At 34.2% G+C, this 23,475-nt stretch overlaps 1 protein-coding gene across 14 annotated transcripts in view; it reads right to left on the reverse strand.

The window, feature by feature from the left end:
* The window catches only part of VPS13B (vacuolar protein sorting 13 homolog B), an 805,502-nt gene that overhangs the window by 708,555 nt on the left and 73,472 nt on the right, over nt 1–23,475 (reverse strand). For all 14 annotated transcript variants that reach the window (XM_049633567.1, XM_049633568.1, XM_049633569.1 and 11 more), the window contains exons 5-8: nt 19,190–19,357; nt 14,629–14,810; nt 10,350–10,524; nt 1,482–1,750 (exon numbers count right to left, since the gene is read on the reverse strand). In XM_049633567.1, coding sequence (XP_049489524.1) covers nt 1,482–1,750; nt 10,350–10,524; nt 14,629–14,810; nt 19,190–19,357 — 794 coding nt within the window. The remainder of the gene's footprint in view (nt 1–1,481; nt 1,751–10,349; nt 10,525–14,628; nt 14,811–19,189; nt 19,358–23,475) is intronic.

Below are 23,475 nucleotides of genomic sequence, written 5' to 3' on the forward strand. Positions count from 1 at the left end.
GCCCCATGTTGGGCTCTGTGCTGACAGCTTGGGGCCTGGAGCCTGCTTCAGATTCTGTGTCTCCCTCTCTCTCTGCCCTTACCCCACTCGTACTCTCTCTTTCTCTCTCTCTCTCAAAAATAAATTTTAAAAAAAAATTAAAAAAAATTTTTTTAATTAAAAAAATTAAATATTTTTATCTACCATCTGCTGTAGTTATAAATTGCATAGCAAGATACTTCAGTAGTTAAACAACAAGTCAAATTAAAAACACCATGAAGCAAAAACTTGATTTTTTTTTTCTGTGCGACACTTCCAGTATCTAACAAGTTACCTGGAATACAACGTCACAGGTTGAACACAGGTGTTTACCTCCTTCAGGAAAAATGCCTCCACAATAAACCAACAAAGACAAATAAAACTGAAGAAGTATAATCTAAAAAAGAATCCCAAAATTTTGGAAGATGGAAAGCAGACGAGGAGATACGTAGGATGGATAAATTTATTTACTTGTTCAATATATACCAGGCAATTTCCAAGAGCTGGAGATACCTTTTTAAAGTAGCCTTTTTTAAAAACTACCACTTGCTGAGTTTAGTATACTACCAAAATAGAATATCCACAATCTTCTGAAAAGGCTATTATTCTTTCACTCACTGATAAACATTTGGGTTGTTTCAACTATTTTTCTAGGATTTTTGTTTTATCTTAAGTAATCTCTATACCCAATGTCGGGCTCAAACCCACAACTCCAAACTCAAGAGCCGCATGCTCTCCCAACCAAGCGAGCCAGGGACCTCAGGTTGGTTCAACCTTTTGCCCATTGTGAATAATGTTTTCATGAACATTCATGTATGTCTATTTGTTTGAGTACAGTTTTGACTATATACCTAGGAATGGAATTGCTGAGTCATATAACTCTATGTTTAACTTTTTGAGGAACCACCAAACTATTTTCCACAGCAACTATACCATTTTACATTCCCACCAGTGTTCCCATTTGCTTTCAGCCAGCTCCAACTAAGATTCTGCCAGTGTCAAATCACTGCTCTATTCAAGATCACCAACAATTCCCACAATGCCAAATCTAATGATCCATTCTCACAAATGACCTACTCTGTCAACTTTAAAACATTTATGGCACTCAGCTTCCAGACAGACACTCTTGGTTTTCTGCCTAACTTATTTTCAGTTTCCCACACTATTTTTGCCTCTTCTTTCCAAATACTTAACACCACAGTGCCCCAGAGTTTGGCCCTAGAACCTTTCCTTTTTTATATCCACACTGATTCTAGTCTTAACAAAATCTTCTGAAATTTATATACCCAGACCAAACTTCTAATCTGAACTCTAGAGAGGAAATAATTTTATGAAGTAAGGATTGCTAGACTATCTTACATCTACTAAGCGTAAAACAAACTTTCAACTAGATCCTTTCCAGAAATCAAAATTTATGCATTAAAGATGAAAGAAATACAAACAGCAAGAAAAAGGAAACCTACTTTGAAAGTTACAGTTGCCTTTGTGCAATAAAATCCTATAGACACAATAGGATCCTTCAAAGTCTGTGCTTTTTGCTGATGCATGGCTGATGTAGGATCATTCCCAAGGAAGTCTTCCTCATTATCATCATAACTCACAATTGCAGGCACAAATGACCAGGCCCAAGACACCCATCCCTGTGGCTGCTCATCCTCTTGCTGTGAATACAGCTCTTGGCCTTTGTACTGAGCAGGATACTGCATATCTATTCTTGTTTCATCTTCAACACCTAGCAAAATAAAGTCATTTTAAATAAATCAAGAGGATTTGACTAAAAGGGAAATTAGGAATATAAATTCTATAAAAATATTTCTTCCATATCCTTGTTTTGAAATATAAAGTATGAACAAATTATACACTATTATTATTTGAAGCCAGTAATTTAGCATTACTACTTTCAAGTTTCTATATGTTGTACTACGTTAATCCCCTTACAGAGTCCACAATTAATGTTATATGGGGAGTAGTTTATAACATAATTTTAAATGACCTGATAAATACAAAGAATAAATTCATTCTTTAGCATTCCATTAACAACTACCTTCCAAAAATAAGGTGCTAAGAAACTGAGTTTTCTCAGAAACGTAGTATCAGAAATATGTAAGAAAAGTTCTTTATTTTCTGATGCACCCAATAAAAAAAATGTCAAGCACTCCTAGGCAAAATGCATCCCCCACCCCTGGGCACCTGAGTGGCTCAGTTGGTTGAGGGCCCAACTCTTGATTTCAGCTCAGGTCATGATCCCTGGGGCATGGGATCAAGCCCCTCATCAGGCTCTGCACTGAGCATAAAGTCTGCTTAGTCTTTCTCCTTCTCTCTCTCTCCCCCTTCCTCCTTCCCTCCCTTTTCTTTGCCCCCTCCCTCCCTCCTCTTTGCCCCCTCCCCCGCTCATGCTCTCTCAAAGAAAAAAAAAATTAATGCAAACTCCCCCCCAAAAAACAATTATCCCTAAGAGCAAAGTATTATAATTATTCTTTATTTTTTTTAAGTAGGCTTCATGCAGATCTTGAACTCATGACCCTGAGATCAAGACCTAAGCTGAGATCAATAGTTGGATGGTTAACCAACTCAGCCACCCAGGTGTCCCTATAATAGAATTATTCTTATGATATTAAAAAAAATGATAGTGTTGGTGATTATTAGTGGGTAACATAAATTATCTTTCTGATTCTACATATGAAAAAATTATAGCAAAGAACTTTCATGTAGTTAGAAATTGACAAAGAATTTAAATCCCAACCATTCCAGGGTTGCCAGGGTGGCTCAGTCAGTTAAGCGTCTGACTTTGGCTCAGGTCATGATCTCACAGTTGGTGAGTTTAAGGCCTGCATCGGGCTCTGTGCTGACAGATCAGAGCCTGGAGCCTGCTTTGGATTCTGTGTCTCCTGCTCTCTCTGCCCCTCCCTCACTCACATTCTGTCTCTCTCTCTGAAAAATAAACATTAAAAAAAAATTTTTTTTAATTCCAAACACTCCATTATGCCACTTTCATCAAGACAAACTCCATCCCAGTCCCTCACCGTTACCCTAACAATACAAAAAACACATATCATCATGCAATTTAGGGGGAAAAATCACTTTTTACAAAATTAATGGCATAATTCAAGCATATTTACTGTCCAGTAAGAAATCTATAAAACACACACTCCATTAAATACCATCTTCATATAGATCCACTGAATCTGAATTTCTAGTCAGTTTTCTAGCTAGAATAACTTCATAACTTTTTTAATCCTTATGACAGGAGACTCTTGGAACATATTATACTTACAGGTTATGAAACATGGCCATTTATCTTCATTCATCTGAGAAGGAAAAGACTTACTAAAGTAGTAACTAAAGAATCCAAAATCCAGTACCACAGCCATTTTACTTAAATTATAAAAGGTACAATCCAGAAAATATTTTGTATAATCTTGCTGTTTAACCATAAATATTTTATCAGTTTCTATTGAGGAATAAAGCCTGTTATTAACTGCCCCTGGTAAGATCTCAAATTGGTCATCATCAATGAATATCATCTCAGTTATAAAACAAGTCAGGTCACCTCAACCTCGTTAGCAATGACAAGGTTGAGTCAACTCCCAACCTGTGTTGTCTAAACCATTAAAACAAAGGAAGTATCCACTGCTTGATCTTGTGAAACAAAAGAAACATCACTAACAGAGCTCTGAAAAATAGCCACTATAATTTATACTTAATATTAATTAAAAATTAAGAGGGATTTTGATGAAAGATGGTTCTGAAGTTTCAAATCTTTGCTGTTTTGCAAAAAGAATGAATTAGAGCCCTGAAATGAAAAAGGCATCTCCCTAATCTCTGGTTAGAATTTCCTAAAATACTCTCTTCCTTCAGAACAGTGCATCTTTTTCTTTTCATATTTATTTATTTTGAGAGAAAGAGGGAGAAAGTGAGTGGGGGAAGGGCAGAGGAAGGGAGAGAGGGAATCAGAAGCAGGCTCCGTGCTGTCAGTGTGGAGACCAATGCGGGGGGCTCAATCTAACGAACTGTGAGATCATGACCTGAGCCCAAATCAATAGCCAGATGCATAACCGACTGCCCCCAGAACAGTGCATCTTAATCTGGGCCTTTTGATAGAATTTAGGAACTTCATGAATTTCATTGAAAAAAATATATTAAGTATTTAAAATATAGCATGTTTAATTATGAAAGTAACAAATCACAGTTGCGAGTTTAATTATTAATACAAGTAACAAATCACAACTGCATCGCCATCAATTGTAAACCCTACAAAAATCAGATATATCAAGTAACAGTTGTGAAGTTATCTCAAAATACCATTTACACACATTACTCCTTGGAAACTATGATAGTTATTAGACTTCCTTCTAACTGTCATTAATGTATTAACATAGAAGCACATGTTAAAAAAACAAAAAAGATAAAACACAGGAAATAGTATTTTTCAAAACTAGGTATCAGGCAGTTTAGCCAGTGAGTCCTGAGACATGGGAAACAAGAAAAATGAGGTGTATGTTTGTGCCACCATACCACCTCGACAGAGTTTCTAAACCAGGGATAAGAAAGAGGAAATCCAAGAACTCGGTAGTCTCCTCGGGTGAGAAGACAGAGTAGTGAGTCCAGGGAGACTTAAGGTGGCTCGAGTTGCAGGGCAGAGTACCAAACAAGAAAGACCTGTTCAGAGAGAGTGGGTGAGCAAGCGAGCTCTTTATACCTGCAGAGGGTCCAACTCCAGTCTTCAGCTAAGTATTAATCAGTTCATGCAAGAACTACTGAGGCCACGAAAAGAACCACAAGAAAAAAGCAAAGAAAATAATCCTCAAGACTGAACGCAAAATTGGGAATAGTTTGTGTTCTCAGCAGGAAGAAAGAAAAAAACATCAAGAAATAACTCAAAAGGCAAATTGTGGCAGTAGTGGGACAAAACTGGCCCCAAGCTAATGGTGGTTCTGATCTCAACTAAAAAACATTTAAACCAAAAACAAAACAAAACAAAAACATTTAAAGCAAGCCAAGTGAATTATTTCCAAGGAACTTCACTTTTTGCTAGCATACAAATATATCCAGCACCCAACAAGATAAAATTTACAATGTCTGGCATCCAATTAATAATTACCAGGCACATGGAGCACCTGGGTGGTTCAGTCAGTTAAGTGTCCAACTCTTGATTTCCGCTCAGGTCATGACTTCACGGTTCACGAGTGAGTATGGAGATTGGGATTCTCTCCCATTCTCTCTGCCCTTCCCCTGCTCATGCTCGTTTGCTCACGTGCTCTCTCTCTCTCAAATTAAATAAAAATTTTTTTTTAAGTTTTTAATTTAAAAATTAACAGGCATGCAAAGATGTAAGAAAATACAACACAGATGAGGGGGGAAAAGTCAGTCATTAGAAAAAGACCTAGGTATGATACAGTTCATAGCATTAGTAAACACGGACATTAAAATGGCTATATAAATAAAAAGACATTTAAGAAAGTGTAAACAAGGAGAAATATGAAAGGTTTTAACAATCCAGAGATGAAAAATGCAGTATCTGAGATAAAATATAAGTTAGATGTGATTAATAGCAGATTAGATACACAAGATTAGTGAACTAGAACAGAAATAGAAACTCTCAATAATGAATCAAAATAAAAGGTAAATGAACAAAAATGAACAGACCATCAGAGAGCTCTGCTGAACTTCAGGCAGCCTAATAGACATGTAATTACGGTCTCCAAAGGAAAGAGGAGAACTGAAAAACATATTTCAAGAAATAATGGGGGCACCTGGGTGGCTCAGTCAGTTAAGCGTCAGACTTCAGCTCAGGTCATGATCTCACGGTTCGTGAGTTTGAGCTCCACATCGGGCTCTACACTGACAGCCGAGAGCCTGGAGCCTGCTTCGGATTCTGTGTCTCCCTCTCTCTCTGCCCCTCCCCTTCTTGCACTCTCTCTCTTTCTCTCAAAAATAAACATTTAAAAAAAATTTTTTAAAGAAATAATGCCCACAATTTTTCTAAGTATATATGAAAACTATAAACCCACAGACCTAAAAACCATAATGTAACATGTAGAAAGGATACCATGGCATATCAAAATCAAGATGCTTAAAGCCTTCTGAGAAGAGGTTCATAGGCTTACCAGAGTATCAGAGGAATCCACAGCACCCACAATAAAATAATCCCTGCTTTACACAGAAGAGAAAACTAATTTCTACTACTCTGCAAGCAAATACTAAAGTTGCTTTCTCCCTCTATTAACACAGAAGAAAAATCTAGTCACCTCTTGATGACAGAACAGTTAAAAAAGGAAAATATGAAATTTACATTTAATCAAAATTTAAAACTCTCTGCTCAAGGCACACCTGGTGGCTCAGTTGCCTTTGGCTCAGGTTATGATCTGAGTTTCAAGACCTGCATCGGGCTCTGGGTTGACAGTGAAAAAACCTGCTTCGGATTCTCTGTGACCGCACCCCCCCCAGCCCCTCCTCCACTCTTGCTCTGTCAAAAATAAATCATCAAAAAAAGATTCTTAAAACGAAAAAATACTCTGCTCAAGAGACACCTATTTAAAATTTTGTTTTAATGTTTATTTTTGAGACAGAGAGAGACAGAGCATGAACGGGGGAGGGTCAGAAAGAGAGGGAGACACAGAATCGGAAGCAGGCTCCAGGCTCTGAGCTGTCAGCACAGAGCCCAACAGGCTCCAAGGTGGGGCTCAAGTCACAGACCATGAGATCATGACCTGAGCCAAAGTCGGAAGCTCAACCGACTGAGCCACCCAGGTGCCCCAAGAGACACCTATTAAAAATTAATTAGCCAAGTCACAGGCTGGCAAAAAATATTCCCAAAATATGTATGTGACAAAGGATTTGAATTCAGAATATATAAAATAAATCACAAATCAGTAACAAAACCCAAACAAGAGTTAACAATGAGCCAATATCTAACATACTCTTCAAAAAGGTAAATATATTAATAGTCAATAACTACTTGAAAAACTTCAAAATAATTGCTCATCAATGAAATGCAAATTAAAACCACACTGAGATATCACAACCACATCCATCACATTGGCAACAAGTAAAAAATGACTGCTAACACCAAATGCTGGTAAAGATATGGAACAATTGGAAATCTTATACAATGCTGATGGGAATGCAAAATGGCACACATTTCAGAAAAAAAAAAAAAAAACCTGATTACTTTCTTTAAAAAAAAAAAAAAAAAGAAAGAAAGAAACCTAAACATATACTTCCACTGTTAGATATCTACACAAAACAAAGAATAGCACATGTCTACAAGAAACTTGTAGAAGAATGTCCAGGACAGCTTTACTTATAATAACCAAAACTGGAAATAGCCCAAATATCCATCAACAGGAAAAAGGCTAAAATACACTATGGTATATCCATAGAATGTATATAGCAATAAAAAGGAAAGAACTACTGATATATGCAACAACATAGATGAATCCCCAAAATATTGTACCTTCAAGACAGTGAAAAATATATGAAACCATAATGATGGACACATGCCATTACACATTTGCAAAAATCCATAGAATGTAAAATACAAAGAGTGAACCATGTGTCACCCTGGAGGGGATGTTGATAATGCGGGAGGCTATGCATGTTAGAGTGCAGAGAGTATATGGGAAATCTCTACCTACCCTTCGATTTTGCTGTGAACCTAAAACTTCTCAAAAAAATAAAGTCTTAAGTAAAAAAATAAATAAATAAAAAGTAAAAAAGGATATTATGCTTAATGAAAGAAATCCTTTCACAAGAGTTTATACTGTATGATTTGATTTATATGAAATTCTAGAATTAGCAAAAAAAATTTTTTTAATTCGGAACAGTGTTTGCCTGAGTGGAAGTGGGGGGGTGTGCAAATGATTATAAAGGAGCAAAAGAAAACTTTTTAGAGATATTGATAATCTTTACCTTAATGATATTATATATCACGCAGGTGTACACATTTCACAAAACTTGAATAATATACTTAAGATTTATACATTTTGCATGCCTGGGTGGCTCAGTTGGTTAAGTGTCCAACTTCAGCTCAGGTCATGATCACAGAGTTAGTGAGTTCAAGCACAGAGCCAGCTTCAGATTCTCTGTCCCCCTCCCCCCATCACACCCCACCCCCACTCACATGTGCGCGCGCGCGCGCTCTCTCTCTCTCTCTCTCTCCCCCCCCCAAAACAAGCATTAAAAATAAAGATTTATGCATTTAACTTTGCAAATTACACCTTCAAAAAAATTAAAAGAAGCATTAAGAAATATAAATGCTAGTTAACAATACAATGCTGAAGTCTAGGGGTGAAGTATACTGATGTCTAAGTTACTTTGAAAGGCATCAAAAACACTGGTTGAACTGAAGAAGAGAAAGGTTAGATGAACAGCTATGTGATAAAGCAAATTTAGCAAACTATTAAGTGTAGAATCTCAAGAATGAGTATATATATGGGTGTCCACTGTATAATCCTCTTTCAACTTTTCTATATATTCGAAATTTGTCATAATAGCATGTTGGAAAAAAACTGAGGACCCTCTAGATGCTAGGTTTTGTTCTAGATATAAGATGCTGTTCCTGTTTCAGGAGTTCATTGTCTAACAGGAATTCACTCTCCAGTGTAAAATAAACGTATAATTTATACCTACATATACTCATGTTATTCCCTAAGCTTTTAAGCAGATATTTTTAATAAGTTATAATTTAAATACTATGAAATTTGGCCTTTAGAAATGTACAATTCAGTCGTTTTTTAGTAAAATCACAAAGTTGGGCAACCATCATCACGATCTAATTTTAGAACATTTTCATCACTCCAAAAAGAATACCTCTACCCATTAGCAGTCACTCCCCATTCCCTCCTCCTCCAAACCCTGATTACTAATCTACTTTCTGCTTTTACAGATTTGGCTATTATGGATGTTTCATATAAATAGAATCATACAATGTGTTCCTTTCTGACTGGTTGCTTTCACTTATGATATTTTCAAAATTCATCATGTTGCAGCATGTATCAGTTTTTCATTCTTTTGTATAACTGAGTAATAGTCTAGTGTATGGATATATCACAATCGTTTATCCATTCATCAGCTGATGGACATGAAGGATGTTTCACTTTCTGGTTATCATGAATAATGCTGCCATTAAAATTCACATATGAGTTTTTATGTGGACATTTGTTATCAATTCTTTTGCATATAAACAAAACCTACGAGTGGCATCAATGGATCATGTGGCAACTCTATGTTCAAGTTTTTAAGGAACTAGATTGTTTTCCAAAGCAGCTATTCCATTTTACATTCCCATAATCAACATAAAACTTCCCTACAATCTTGCCAACACTGGTGATTATTATTGTGTCTTTTGATTAACGTCATGTTATTGACCTTGAAGTGTTATCTCACTGTGATTTTAACTTGCATTCCCCATCATGACTAATGAGGGTGAGCATCTTTGCACGTGCCTGTTGGCCATTTGCAAACCTTTTGTGCATAAATGTTTATTCAGGTATTTTCCTCACTTTTTAATTGGGTTACCTGTTCCTAAGTTTTCGATTATCTTTTTCTAAAGGCCCAAACTATGGCAATTAATCATATTCTCCAAATCTTTCCTGAGCCTCAAGCCCAAAGTCAATCATTCTTTTCAACATCTGTTTTCTTCAGATCATTCATACTTCTATTGAATTAAACATCCTATCATTCTCCCACACCATACTAAACGAACTATTCGTATGTCTGTCTGCTCCACTGTATCTTAAGATTTTAAGGGAAGAGAACGCACCTTTTTATCTGTGTTTTCCCAGATGACCAATATTCAGTACACTCAGTAGGCTTCAGTAAAAGTACATTGAACTAAATAACTGAAGTTAACCCACTAGTATCCCTCAATGAAATATATACTCCATTAATAAGGTTCCAATTAATTAGCTAGGAACCTTCCAATGAATCAATTAAGTATAACTGTAGTTGTTAAACAGAATTACATATTATAATTAAGTATATCTAATTCTGTTATAACTCTTGGTAAGCCTTTGCAAAAAATTACCAATACCCTAATTTACTAGAAAATGTCAACGCATTGCGCTACCTTAACTTTTTGTATAACATACATTCTGAACATTTATACCTATTAGAAATATTAAACTTACTTGTTAGCATTTAAAAAAGAAAATCACAGTAATATGCAGTATGTAAAAAAAAAAAAAAAAAAATCAAAGTAGTGTCAAACAACCAAAATAAAATCATTCCATCATGTTAACACTGCACAACTCAGTATGTTTTTTTTTAAGTTTCATAATGGTGAAAACACTATGCGAACGATAGTTCAAAAAAAAGCTTGTTAGATTTACCTGTAATGTTTCCTAACATATCTTTACTGTGACAGGTAGGATCTTCTGTTTCTCCATCTTTAAAATTGCCTATTTCCCCGTAGTAAAGAGCAATCCCAAGTTGCATTATACGGATAAACATAGGCAGTTGTTGATCTGTGATGGAAAGTTTCAAACTCTCTACTAAAGTATGAATCTATATTTGAAAAAACAAACACATCAACAAAAAAGCATGTTCAAAGGAAGTAATTAATACACATAAATGTTAAAAGTTCTAAAATAGAATACCATAAGAAAAAAGTAATGTCCCAAACATTTCCAACATGTAAGCTAAAACAGTTGACTCTAAAATCTTAGAAATTAAAACAAATTTTGCTGTAATGACCACTAAAATTTAGGTAGAAACTGTATTAAGCCAAACTATATAAATACAAATAGAAATGGTAATGAAAAGATGTGGTCACTCTAGACTTTCAAATAATTTTTCCAGAAATAAAGTTAAGGAACCAAAATATCAACTCTACAATATGAAGAATACAAAATCACAGAGATTTCTGTCACATCAACAGGAAAAGTTTCATGATGTCACTTTAGTAAAACCTTAATCACCCTTTCCAGTTCTATTAACCAAAAGAATACATACACATCCTAAAAACTTCTGTTAAGGGGGAATATTACTAACATTACAATATGGAAGTATCAACATAATAAAATTTTGCCAATGGAAAACTAAGTGTCATACATGCTCAGAAGAGTTTTTCCAGACAAATTTTAAGAGATTTAAATAGGACATAAAATGTATAACATGAATTATAAGAAATAAACAAGATTAATTACTAACAAATAGAATATATAGCAATCAAAGTTATTCTTATAGAAAGACATTAATGGAATATAAACATAGCCTCGGTGTAATGGTTCCCTGTTTTATAAACATGGAATAAAACCAATTAAGCCATAAAGTCTGTTGGAAGGTTAATTTTGACTGATATTTGAGGGTCTATAAAACATGAAAAAGTATTAGTAATCATATTTTGGGGGTTAAAGGCACAAAAAATTGTATTTGAAAAAGAAGAAAGTTGTAAAATACTATTTTTAAATATGAGTACAGGTTTCTTAAAATGGACTTAAAAATCATACACCAAACAGACCAAGAAGAGGTAAGAAAAGGCTTAGGAGCAGGAGGGTAGAGTATGCAGTGCAGGCCTGCCAAGCTTGAAATTTCTCTAACACATCCTTCTAAACTATTGTATGGCACCAATAGCACCAGAGATAAGCCATCTTAGCAGAATCAGTAACAAAGAATCAATCCTTTATATTCATATTTATATATAATATATATATGAAATTACACAGACCTAATATACCTTTAAAATATATAAGATGTTGCATATGCTTTAGTGAATGTTTTATATATACAGTATTTTATATATTTTATATACAATAGATCTAATTATCTTTTAAATCAGTAAGACTAATCACTAATAGAAAAATGGCCAGGGGTGCCTGGTTGGCTCAGGCAGTTAAGCGGCCAACTTCGGCTCAGGTCATGATCTCGCGGTCCTTGAGTTCGAGCCCCGCGTCAGGCTCTGTGCTGACAGCTCCGAGCCTGGAGCCTGCTTCAGATTCTGTGTCTTCCTCTCTCTCTGACCCTTCCCTGTTCATGCTCTGTCTCTCTGTCTCAAAAATAAACAAACGTCTAAAAAAAAAAAAAAAAAAAAAAGGAAAGAAAAATGGCCAGAGCACCTGAATGGATTTTTCAAAGAACAAATGGCCAGTGGACAGATTTTTAAAAATCTAACTCCAGTGACAAACGTTAATTAAAATCTATTTTCTTCGGGCACCTAGGTGGCTCAGTCAGTTAAGCGGCCAACTTCAGCTCAGGTCGTGATCTCCTGGTTCGTGAGTTCAAGCCCCACACTGGGCTCTGTGCTGACAGCTCAGAGCCTGGAGCCTGCTTTGGATTCTGTGTCTCCCTCTCTCTCTGCTCCTGCCCTGCTGACACTCTGTCTCTGTCTCTCAAAAAGTGAATAAACGTTAAAAAATATTTTTTTTTTTAATTTTATTTTGTTTAACAAGTTGTCCTGTTTTTAACATGATCATATTTAAGGACAGGCACCCTCCTTAATGTTCACGAACATATACACTAGTTAAATTTATCTGCAAATAGTTTTGTAATACAGAACACAGGTCTTAAAAAAAATTTAAGCTAGGAGCGCTGGGATGGCTCAGTCAGTTAAGAGACCGACTCTTGGTTTCAGGTCATGAGCTCAGTTTCCTGCATTCAAGCCCAGCATTGGGTTCTGTGCTGACAGCATGGAGCCTGCTAGCGATTCTGTCTCCCTCTATCTGTCCCTCTCCCACTTGTGCTCCTTCTCTCTCACAATAAACTTAAAAAAATTTTTAAGCTCATTAAGAAGATATTTGCAACTAACCAAAATATTTCCTAAAGAATTAATCAGAAATGTGTCAAAGATTTACGTCAGGCTTTCATTGTTCTAAAAAATTTTTTTCAAAAGCAAATTTTCAAAAACGGGAAATGTTAAATAAATTACATACCTATATAATCCATATCTCATATGACACAAACTCTAGGACATATTTGTCACAACAAAAATTATAAAAGGCCTACCCAAAATATAAATAAATTCAAAACCACCTAAACATATATGAGAGCCTGAAATGAATAATTAGGGTATCTGGAATATTCTGGGAAATACTCGCTCTTTGAGATGATCAATGAGGTTAACCATGTGCATTTAGTACATACGTCCTAGGAAAAGGAATTCCAAGAATGATAGGTCTAACTCAAAATGACAAATTCTTACATCACAATGGTATTAATAAAAAATTCAATCTTATTTCAGTTGAGCATAATGGTATCTCATATTTGGTGATTTCCAGAGTCAAAAACCACATGTCAATAAACTTATTTATATTAAGGTGCTTTTTACAATGACATGTCACGGCTAGTCAATTTTGAGAACATAAACTTTATATGCCAACACCAAGTTTTCCCCAAGTTAACTTATTTTTACTTTCCTCTAATTTAGCCACATTCTAAAATGTATAATTACATTTGTACTATTATCAATAAATTTATTTTAAACAGTAAGGCATCCATGTATCCATCACTTGCTTTCAAACCTTGAATTTACCCATAACATTCCCCAACATTACTAACAGATTCAAGACAAAAGAAGGAAAGTAAGCCCATTAACCTGAGACACAGGCATCAATATCATTAAATCAATACTCTTCTATGCTTATCGTTGGCAAAATGCTAATTCAAAACTAGAAAGAAAAAGTAACAGAATTTCAATAAATTAATGTGCACTCTATATAATGGGGAAAAAAGTAAAACACTGATCACTAAAACACTACCAAAGAAAAACAGGTGGATTTTGTGAATAAATATAGTAAATTTACATAAAATAGAAAGTTATATGTTTTTAAAAATATAAAACAATAATTTCTACAGTCATACACAACCAGGAACAGTAGTCAATACCTGTGTTCAGACTCAGGGCCAGCTTTTCCATTACAGCACTTTAGTATTCAAAGGCATGTAACTCAACAATGAAAATTCATTCAACAGTAGCAGTTACTAACAAGATCACAAATGGAATTCTTTTTCAAAAACTGATATAGAGAGACTTAGAAAACTGTTATATAATTAAAGAACACAAGATTTACACTTAGAGACTTAACTATACACTTTGAAAATATATTCTGATATCTTAGAGAACAAATTTTCACATTTATCAAAAGACATAACCTGAAAAATTCCTATATGGTAAGATTTTAATAACATTTGAAACCATACATGAAAAGCTAAAATTCCCTGAATCAATAAGCTAAGATATTAAGTTAGCATTAAGCCTTTTAAAGTTATCTAAGAAAGATGGGTAACAACTACAGTTATGAGATAACGTTAATTAAATTATAAGTATTGAAAAATACAATGATATTCATCCACTAAAATTACACTTTTCATAGGATCTCCTCTATCTACTTAAAAGAGAAAAACACTAATAAACAGTTGGACAAACTACAAAGGAAACTATAGTCACAGAGGGGGGAAAGTACCCCAAATCCCTTTACTAGAACACATAATGCAGAAAGTTATAATGTATAATAAACAATATAACATAAAAACTATAAACAGAAATAAAACTCTCACAAAAACTGGTATATAGCTTTGAGATTAATAATTAGCACACACAGGAACCAATGAATTAGCACACCAAGAACCAAAAGGAAGACATGCAATTCAACTACTAGAAAAAGAAACACCTACTTTAATAACAGATGGCATCTTGGAATTTAGGTTATCATATGTGAAATGCAGACGAGTTCTGAAGGAACATTTGTACAATAAAGGATCCTGGTAAAATTCAATTTTACCACTAGCATTTCGTTTATCCAGACAAACCGTACAGTCAGAAAAATTGATAACCTTTCTCAGCACCAGATCAGTTGCTAAAAGAAAAGGAAAACATTTTAATTAAAAAGGAAAGGGGAAAAAAGGCAACTATTTATTGGTACAAATGGTAATAAAAATAATAGCAGAAATAAGATTAACACAGCATTTAATACATGATGCCAGAACCTATGCAAAGAATTTCTCGTTTATTATTTAAATCCTCCAACAACCTTATGAAATAGGCACAACAGTACCCATTCTAAGTATGAAGAATCAAATAAAATACAAAGAAATGAAGTAGCTTGTCCCCATTTTGCTTGGTGTCTAACTGTAAGTTTAAGAGAAAATTTATGAAAAATTTTGCTACATTTCACTATCTGCAGTGAGATACCAAATAACTTAGATAAAATTCTTGAGAAACCAAATTTAAAAAAACATTCTGAGCAATTGTATTTCGTTTACTATCTCACACCAAAAAAACTTAACAGCTTCTCTAAACCTGCACCCTCAGGTATGGTAGCCACCAGTGATATGTGATTTAAATTTATATATATATTAAAATTATCTCAAACTAACATTTCAGGTCCTCAGTTACACTAGCCACATTTTAAGTGCTCAATAGTCACATGTGGCTAGTAACTACAATACTAGACTGTAAAAATATAAAACATTTCCAACATCACGGAAAATTCTAGTGGACACCACTGCTCTAAATAACTCATGAAGAAATTACCAAATTACAAACAGTATACAGTTTGTTTTCAAGAGAATAAAAATGAAACAACTGCTGATAAAGTATCAAGCTAGAAAATGAAACCTTTAGCAAATGAGTAGGTTTATTCCTAATAAGCAATGCCTAGGTAAATGTTAGGCCCAAATCTATTTGGTCAGTGATTTTAAGCTAGCAGCTGTGCACATGCTATGGTCATGGGAATCTTCAAAAACAGTAAAATATGCTTGAGTCCATTCTTTAATAAAACTACTTCTGAGTATATTCTAGTGGTGACCTCTAATTCACCTTTTAAATTTTTTTTGGATTTAAGTTTTTAAGAAGTAAAAACTAAAGAATATGCACATGTGTGGAAATAGTCAAGTTTTATCAGCAAATGAATTTTAAATGTTAGTTGAAAAAATACCCAAACCTTACATATTATTTCAATTTACATGGAATATAACTAAATGATTTAGTTGCTGATATTACATCCATGTACACAAATTAAAGAAATTTTGACAGAACTAGAAATGAAAGAAACCCGCTAGATATTTCCTTCCCTCTCTTCATGATAATGATTTATGGAGTATTTGCTATTAGATAATACACTAAGTCTTTTACATCTGCTACCTTTTAATACTTATATGCCTCTGTTTAAAAGATGTGAAAACTGAGGCACAGTAAGGGGAAACAGTCTAATGTTAGTCTATAAAGAACAGAGCTGTCATTCAAACTCTGGCAACCTTAAGAGTGCACGTGTTTATCTATTACGCTAAAAGAACACAAAGTGGTCGTATTTCAAGGGTATTCTAGAAAATTATTATTCACTGACAAAGGATATTATTAAGTTTGAAATCAATATTTTTCTTAAACACTAACAGCAACTACCTTTTTTAAACTTTACAAAATGAATTCTAGTTCTGGTACTTTAGATAATGTGCTGCAATTTAATCTGTAAAATGGGCATAATAATTATGTCTGTGTAACTCTGGAGCACTCTAGAAAATGATTTGGCAATATTTTGAAAATGTGAAATTCGCAATCCTTCCATCTAACAAACCCACTCCTCAGTGTATGTCCTTAAGAAATGCTTATACATGTGCATGAAAAGGTATGTACAAAGATTGCTAACAGGACTGTTTGCAACAGTAAAAATCTGGAAATATCCCAAATGCCCATCATCAGGAGAACAGACAATTAAACTTTGGCATGACTAAGTAGAAGATTATTCACAAGTAAAAATAAGTGCTCTGTAATTACATGCAACAATATGGAAAAATAAAAGCGTAACACTGAAAACAGGAAGTCTTTGAGGTTTTATTCAAACCTCAAACTCCCAACACAGAGCACACTGTTTTTACATAGTTCAAAAATACATGTAATGTATTATTTATGTATACATCCACATCTGATACTTTTTTATTGAGGTAAAATTCACACAACACAAAATTAACGATTTCCAGTGACAACAAAGTAGCCTTTAGTACATTGACAATATTACAAATCCATCACCACAATCACTTTTAAAACTTTTTCATGTCAGAAAAGGAATTCTGTACCCTAGAGCTATAATTCCTCCAAACCCCTCCTTGACCTCCCACTCCCCAATCCTGAAGCAGTCACTAAACTACTTTCTGTCTACACAGAATTGCCTATTCTGTGCAGTTCATATAAGTGGAATCATACAATATCCACCTTCTGTCTACTTCTTTCACTTAGAACATTTTCAAGGTTCATCTATGTAGTACCATACACCAGTACTTCATTCCTTTTTATAGCACAAGTCTTCGTAAGCAATTAAATGATAAAATTTAATATAGCAGTTAACTCTAGGAGGAAGGAAGGGGATGGGATTGAGAAAAATAGATTGGTGGGAGTAAACTACTGTAAATGTTCTAAATATTCAGAGGTAGTTGCTCATTATAATGTTTATAACAAATATGTTACCTAAATCCCTTTGTAAATATCAACTGTTGCATTAAAAATTAATAAAAGGGGAAATAATAGTACATATCTCAGAGGGTTAAAGGGTTAAAACAAGATAATGTAAAAAGCATAGCACCAGGCCCAGCAGTTAATAAGCACTCACTAAGTGAAAGACACTATTTTTGCTGTTTTTATCACCACCATCATCATGAACTTTCAGGTGGTAGGATACTTGATTTTCTTAAATCATCACGTTGGTAGTAATAATTCATTTTACAAATGATTCACCCAAGGTTATACACAAAGTTAGTGGCTGAACAAAGATTCAAATGAAGATGCCCTAACTTCCAATCCAAGACTCTCTATAAATCACTGTTATTTCCCAAAGTAATATTGGCATTACTTGTATATTAAAACTATAGGTGAAATTTTTACCCATAAAATGTCAACACATTCAATCAATCCTGCATTATCCACTTCTGCTTGTTTTCTATTTTCCATAGTTTTTTCCTTGTGGCCTTTGTATGGAATATTTTTTCAACAGAAGATGAGAGGGAGGCATTAACAATGTCTCAGAAACAGTGCTTGGGACTTTGCATATACACTGATTTATGCCTCACAACATTATTCTTCATTTTCAAATGTAAAGATCCAGGGGCACCTAGCTGGCTCAGTCGATAGAGCATACAGCTCTTGATCTGAGGGTCTTAAGATCAAGCCCCACATTGAGTGTGGAGCCTACTTAGGGAAAAAAAAAAAAAAAAAAGTCAAGACTGAAGCTTGGAGAACACACAAACATGAGACTATATCCAATTCTGCTGGTTCCTAGTTGTATGCCTAAACTAAGCAAGTTAAGTAACCTTGAGACCAAAATTTCATTTTGCTTTCCTTACAGTAGGACTTAAGATGAGTAAGTGAATATATAAGCAAAGGAATAAGGATATCATGTTACAGAGTGAGAATTTGAGAAGATAAATGTAAATACTAACAGCTCATTTTCTCAGCACTATGTACAAGATACGCATACAGGTGCTTTCAGTGCTCTAATGTATTTAATACAGTAACTCTAAGCAAGCTCTTAGTTACCCCCATTTTACAAAAGGGGAAACTAAGAAATGGTAAAGTAACTCACCCAAGGTCATAGATCTCTACTAAGTAGGACAGCCAGGATCCAAACCCATGTAGTCTAACTTCAGTGCCAGCACTGTTACCAAATACATACCCTGACAAGTCATAGATAAAAGGTGCTCACAATACTCTCCTCACTACCTTTTCAAAAAAAAATGTATACTTCTTACCCTGTCAGAACATGTATCAACAAATATTAGGATTTATTACTATTTCTTCTGCCAAAACTAAGATGATCCATAAGTCCCAAATATGCTCTGGAATATACGAACCTAAAACATGTATCAGTCAGATATATAGTTTTGCCATTACCAAGCAATGCAAAATCAAAGTGTTCCTTTTCCTCCTTCAAATCCATTAAAAATATTAACTGTTTTTATTATTACAACCCATAGCATTGTAAAATATAATACACTTGAAATATGCATGCAGTAAGAAAGAGTAAAACTTAAAAATATTAAAAATTGAGTTCCGGATTTGTTAATCTGAGGGTCTATTAACCTCCTGTAATTGTATGCTAAATTATTTTTTATATGTTCATTTTCTAGGCTGAAGGCAAAAAGCTCTCATTAGATTTATCAAAGAGCCAGTTGGCCCAAAACTGGTTTAGAAACCAAAACAACTATTTCAATAATGGAAAAATCTAAACTCTTTTTAGTATTTACTCACCAGAAATATCCATGAATGCACGATCCCATAATTCACCTACTGTATAGCATTCTGCAGAAGTGATATTGACTGAAAGAACAATATCATCTTCAACATATTTTAGTATGAGATTATTTATAACAATATTTACATTATTTACAACTCGTCTAATCAGACTCTGCACATAACCTACAAAATAGGAAAAAAAAAAAGGATTCAATTAGCCATAAGTCTATCAATAAATAATTATTCTAAAAATGTTACTGAACTTATTAATGTATATGATAGGTGGATATCATTCGGCATATTACACAAAGAGGAAACTAACAAGTCAGTCAGATAGGTAGACAGGCTTGCACAACTGACACAGCTATTATGTAGCAGATCCACCACCAAAAAAACATTACCAAGAAGTTCTATAGGATGAAGTGTTCATATACTAAGAGAAATCACAGAGACTACACCTTTTTAATAACATAATACTATATCCCATTCAGTGATAATCCTATATTCAGTAGTTTGTCTGGCTTCTGCCTATTTAAAAACATTTTCCCAACTGAAAAAAATTACTACATGCTGATTATTCAATGTATTGAAGAAGAATTGCTTCTTTAAGACTGTTTTTGAGCCAGCTGCCATCTTTTCTTCCTACTTCTAATAGCCATAAATATATTCAAAAGTTAGCCTGGCAGGAGGAAAGATAGGAGAAATATGACCATCATAATGGCTTCAAGTATTTCCACTTACTAATATAAAATAATGAACTAGTGGAAAGGAGAGAATATAAATGAGGAAGAAAATGTAGACAGAATTTAAAGAGGTGAAAAAACACAGTGAATAAGAAAAAAGAAAAGTATTGAAGGAATGAATAGAGAAAACCATGAGAACACAAGGAAATAAGAATGAGAAACAAATAAAAAAAATCAAAACAGAACCAGTGAACATTCTTTTTTATCCCTAGCAGCCTAAAATCTCCAAACTTTTAATTTCATGCTTCTGTGGGATACTCCATAATCTCATAAGTTTCTCACGCAATAAATTTGAATATAGACACATTAGTGAGGATTTTAATTGAAAATATAAATAAAACTAAACATAAACAGCATTTTTAAAAACACAGGAAGAAATGATTTCACTTGATTTCCCACTATAAAACCTATTTAAAAGCTACTTAAAATGTCAGCTATTTCATGAACTATCTGCTTGTATTCAGAACTTAACTGGACAAAACAGAATCAACTTCTGTCAGCAGCTGATATTATTAACATCTATAATAACTGCTGAGAGAAAGCCTATTTAAATCTATTCAACCATAACATATTTGCAAAAACCCACTCCTTCATTCATTCCCAAAGGATACAAATAGGAAAGAAATGTAAAACAACTAAGATCAAGTTTTCCTCATATATGGAAACTATTAGCAGCTTTTAGTGTCAATATGCTACAATATGTCAATATGCTACAAAATTAATATACACAGTATCAATAAATTGTAAGGTATAAATATTTTTGTAAGAGTAAATGCTAAAATAATGCTTAACAAATTAAGCTTCTAAAAGAAATTTTAAATATCAAAAGTTTCAATCTTGTAATGTATATTCCCGCATGCTATTACTACTCAACACAGATGTTAAAAATAAAAATAAAAATGAACATCCTGTTTCTAAGAAGTCAAGAACATGACTAATATTGGTTTTCCTATTTCTGAAAAACGTGTCATCAATAAGGAATTTATAAAAACCTCTTAAGAGTTCAGAAGTTTTTACTACCTTCAAAAGAAAAACTCTCAAGGATAGAACTGGAGAAAATAGATAATGCAAGAGAATAGAAACATAATACTGTAAATGTATTTGAACAGACAGAACACTAATGATAGATTTTCATCTATTTTTTAACATCTTCCCTCAGTTTCTCATTATAAAACTAGCATACATGTTGAGATGGATAAGCCAATTCACCAAAGATAAACAATAAAATATCTAAAAAGAACTACTCCCAGAGACTATGTTTCCTTATTAAAAATATAATACCAAAGTAACAGTAACTAATGGAAAAAATGATACACTGTTTCCCTAATCCCGCATATAACTTAGCTTTAAGTGAGCTATAGAAGAGTGTCAAATAGCAGATCTACTAGCTCTCATCACTAAATATTTAGGAACTCCCTCAGAGTATATCTGTTCAGATGACGTAACAATAATCCAGGTCTTTTCCACAAGCATCTAAAAATGTAAGGTCACTCTGGGAATAGAACCTACAGATGTCATACTGGATGCCTCTAAAACAACACCCTGTTAGTAATCAACCTTTCCAGAAATTCCTACCATTATCCAACTCTCTCCCACCCACAAATCCCATTCCTCCAGACACATACATCTATGCCCACAGGACCAAATAAAACACTATGAACTTTCACTGACTTCGCTCATGCTCTTCTCTGGTTTAGAATATTCTTTGTCCATTCTCCCTATTCATTATAGGCCCAGTATAAATGTCCTCTCCCCTACATCCTCTTCTCCAATGTCCTCCAAAACCTACACAATATTAAGACCATCTCTACCACTTTCCTTAGGCTTAAGTTATTACTGCCATTTGTGTATGATTAGATATAATTATTTTCTCTGTTAAACTATGAAATCCTAGAGAACAAAGACTAGATTTTATTTATTTATCTATCTATCTATCTAATACTACTAAATTAAATGACATGTAACAATGTTGGTTACAAAGACAACAGCTACAATCTATCCTGTTTTCACTGGAAAGTCAAGTTGCTGAAACTCAGAAATTGCATGGTTGATGACTTGGTTACCATACCTAAAAACATTTTTGTGTACAATTTGAGGGTTGTGAAGCATCATGTAGGCAACTTATGTTGAAATTAGTACAGGTAAAGTTCTTTTTAACATTCTTCACTTTTTCTTTAATTTTAAAGAGAGCACAAGAGAGGCAGAGGGGGAAAGAGAGAATCTTAAGCAGGCTCCACACTCAGCATGGAGTCTGATGAGGGGGGCTATGATCCTGGGATCATGACCTGAGCCAAAATCAAGCGTGATGTTCAACCAACTACCCCATCTATGCACCCCAGTACTTCCCATTTTTGACAGGTAGATACTGACTTGTATTATTTTCCTATTCAAGAGCCACCCATCCTTCAAGGTTGTACAACAAATGACTACTGGTAACACCAAACTGTTCTCAAAAAGTATCTCTAGATCTACGTAAATGTTCAAACTTCAAAATTATAACCACAGCCATAACTTTGCCCTAGAAAATTCTGAGACCAGAAATTCAGCTCTACCATGAAAGAACCTTAACATGGTTCCCAGGCAGGATAAGGCTGCCAGAAAAGAGTCTTCAAATAACCATATGAGTCAAACTTTAAATAAAATGATTTACCATTATCCAGCTGGATTCTCAAATTATCCCTTTTTTTTCCCCCTTTGGTAAGATTAACTTTAACTGCTCTGCCTCCCAGTAATTGCCCAACAAGTTCAGTTACTTCCTAAGCAACTCCTTTACGGTGATTTATGTTGGCATAAAAGAGGATACTAGTCCTCCTGTTAGGTAAGGCAGGAAATCACTTGTTAATCCAAAAGCTACCTTAAAGTTAAAATAGAATGCAGCTCTGTTTTATGCTTCTAAAAATAGTATTTCTTCAGTTATTTTTATGTTTTACAGTCTATGCTCCCAAAAATAGAACAATTTTCGCAATTCTGACTATAAGGGTAAATTCTAATAAAGGCTCTAAAGGATCTTTAAAAGTCTGCAACCTGTTTTGAGTAGATTCAATTTAGCCAATAATTTTTTATCTGTGAAATCAACAACTGAAAAAAGCTTTAAATTCATCATAAACAAGCTCTTTCTTAAAAGAAAAAGATGTGTAACAAGATTTAACCATTAAACCTAAAACCGATTATTCTTTGCCAGGATACTGGTGGAGAATATTTAATACAATGAGCTGAGCTCATATAGGAATTTTTCAAGGGATATGCAGTCAGAAATTTGGAGAAGTAAAAGGACTGCCCATTTAATAAATAACAACAAAATAGGGTTAGTTTACATTTTAATTCGCCAAGGATTTTTCCCAAGGAGTTAATTAGTAGGCAAAAATTTAGAAAGTTCTGGGGCGCCTAGGTGGCTCAGTCAGTTGAGCAACTCACTTCGGCTCAGTCACAATCTCACGGTGTGTGGGATCGAGCCCTGCATTGGGCTCTGTGCTGACAGCTCGGGATCCTGGACCCTGCTTCTGATTCTGTGTCTCCCTCTCTCTCTAGGCCCCTCCCCTGCTGATGCTGTGACTCTGT

The sequence above is a fragment of the Panthera uncia genome, chromosome F2 (genome assembly GCF_023721935.1).
Source record: "Panthera uncia isolate 11264 chromosome F2, Puncia_PCG_1.0, whole genome shotgun sequence".
NCBI classification, from domain to species: Eukaryota; Metazoa; Chordata; class Mammalia; order Carnivora; family Felidae; genus Panthera; species Panthera uncia.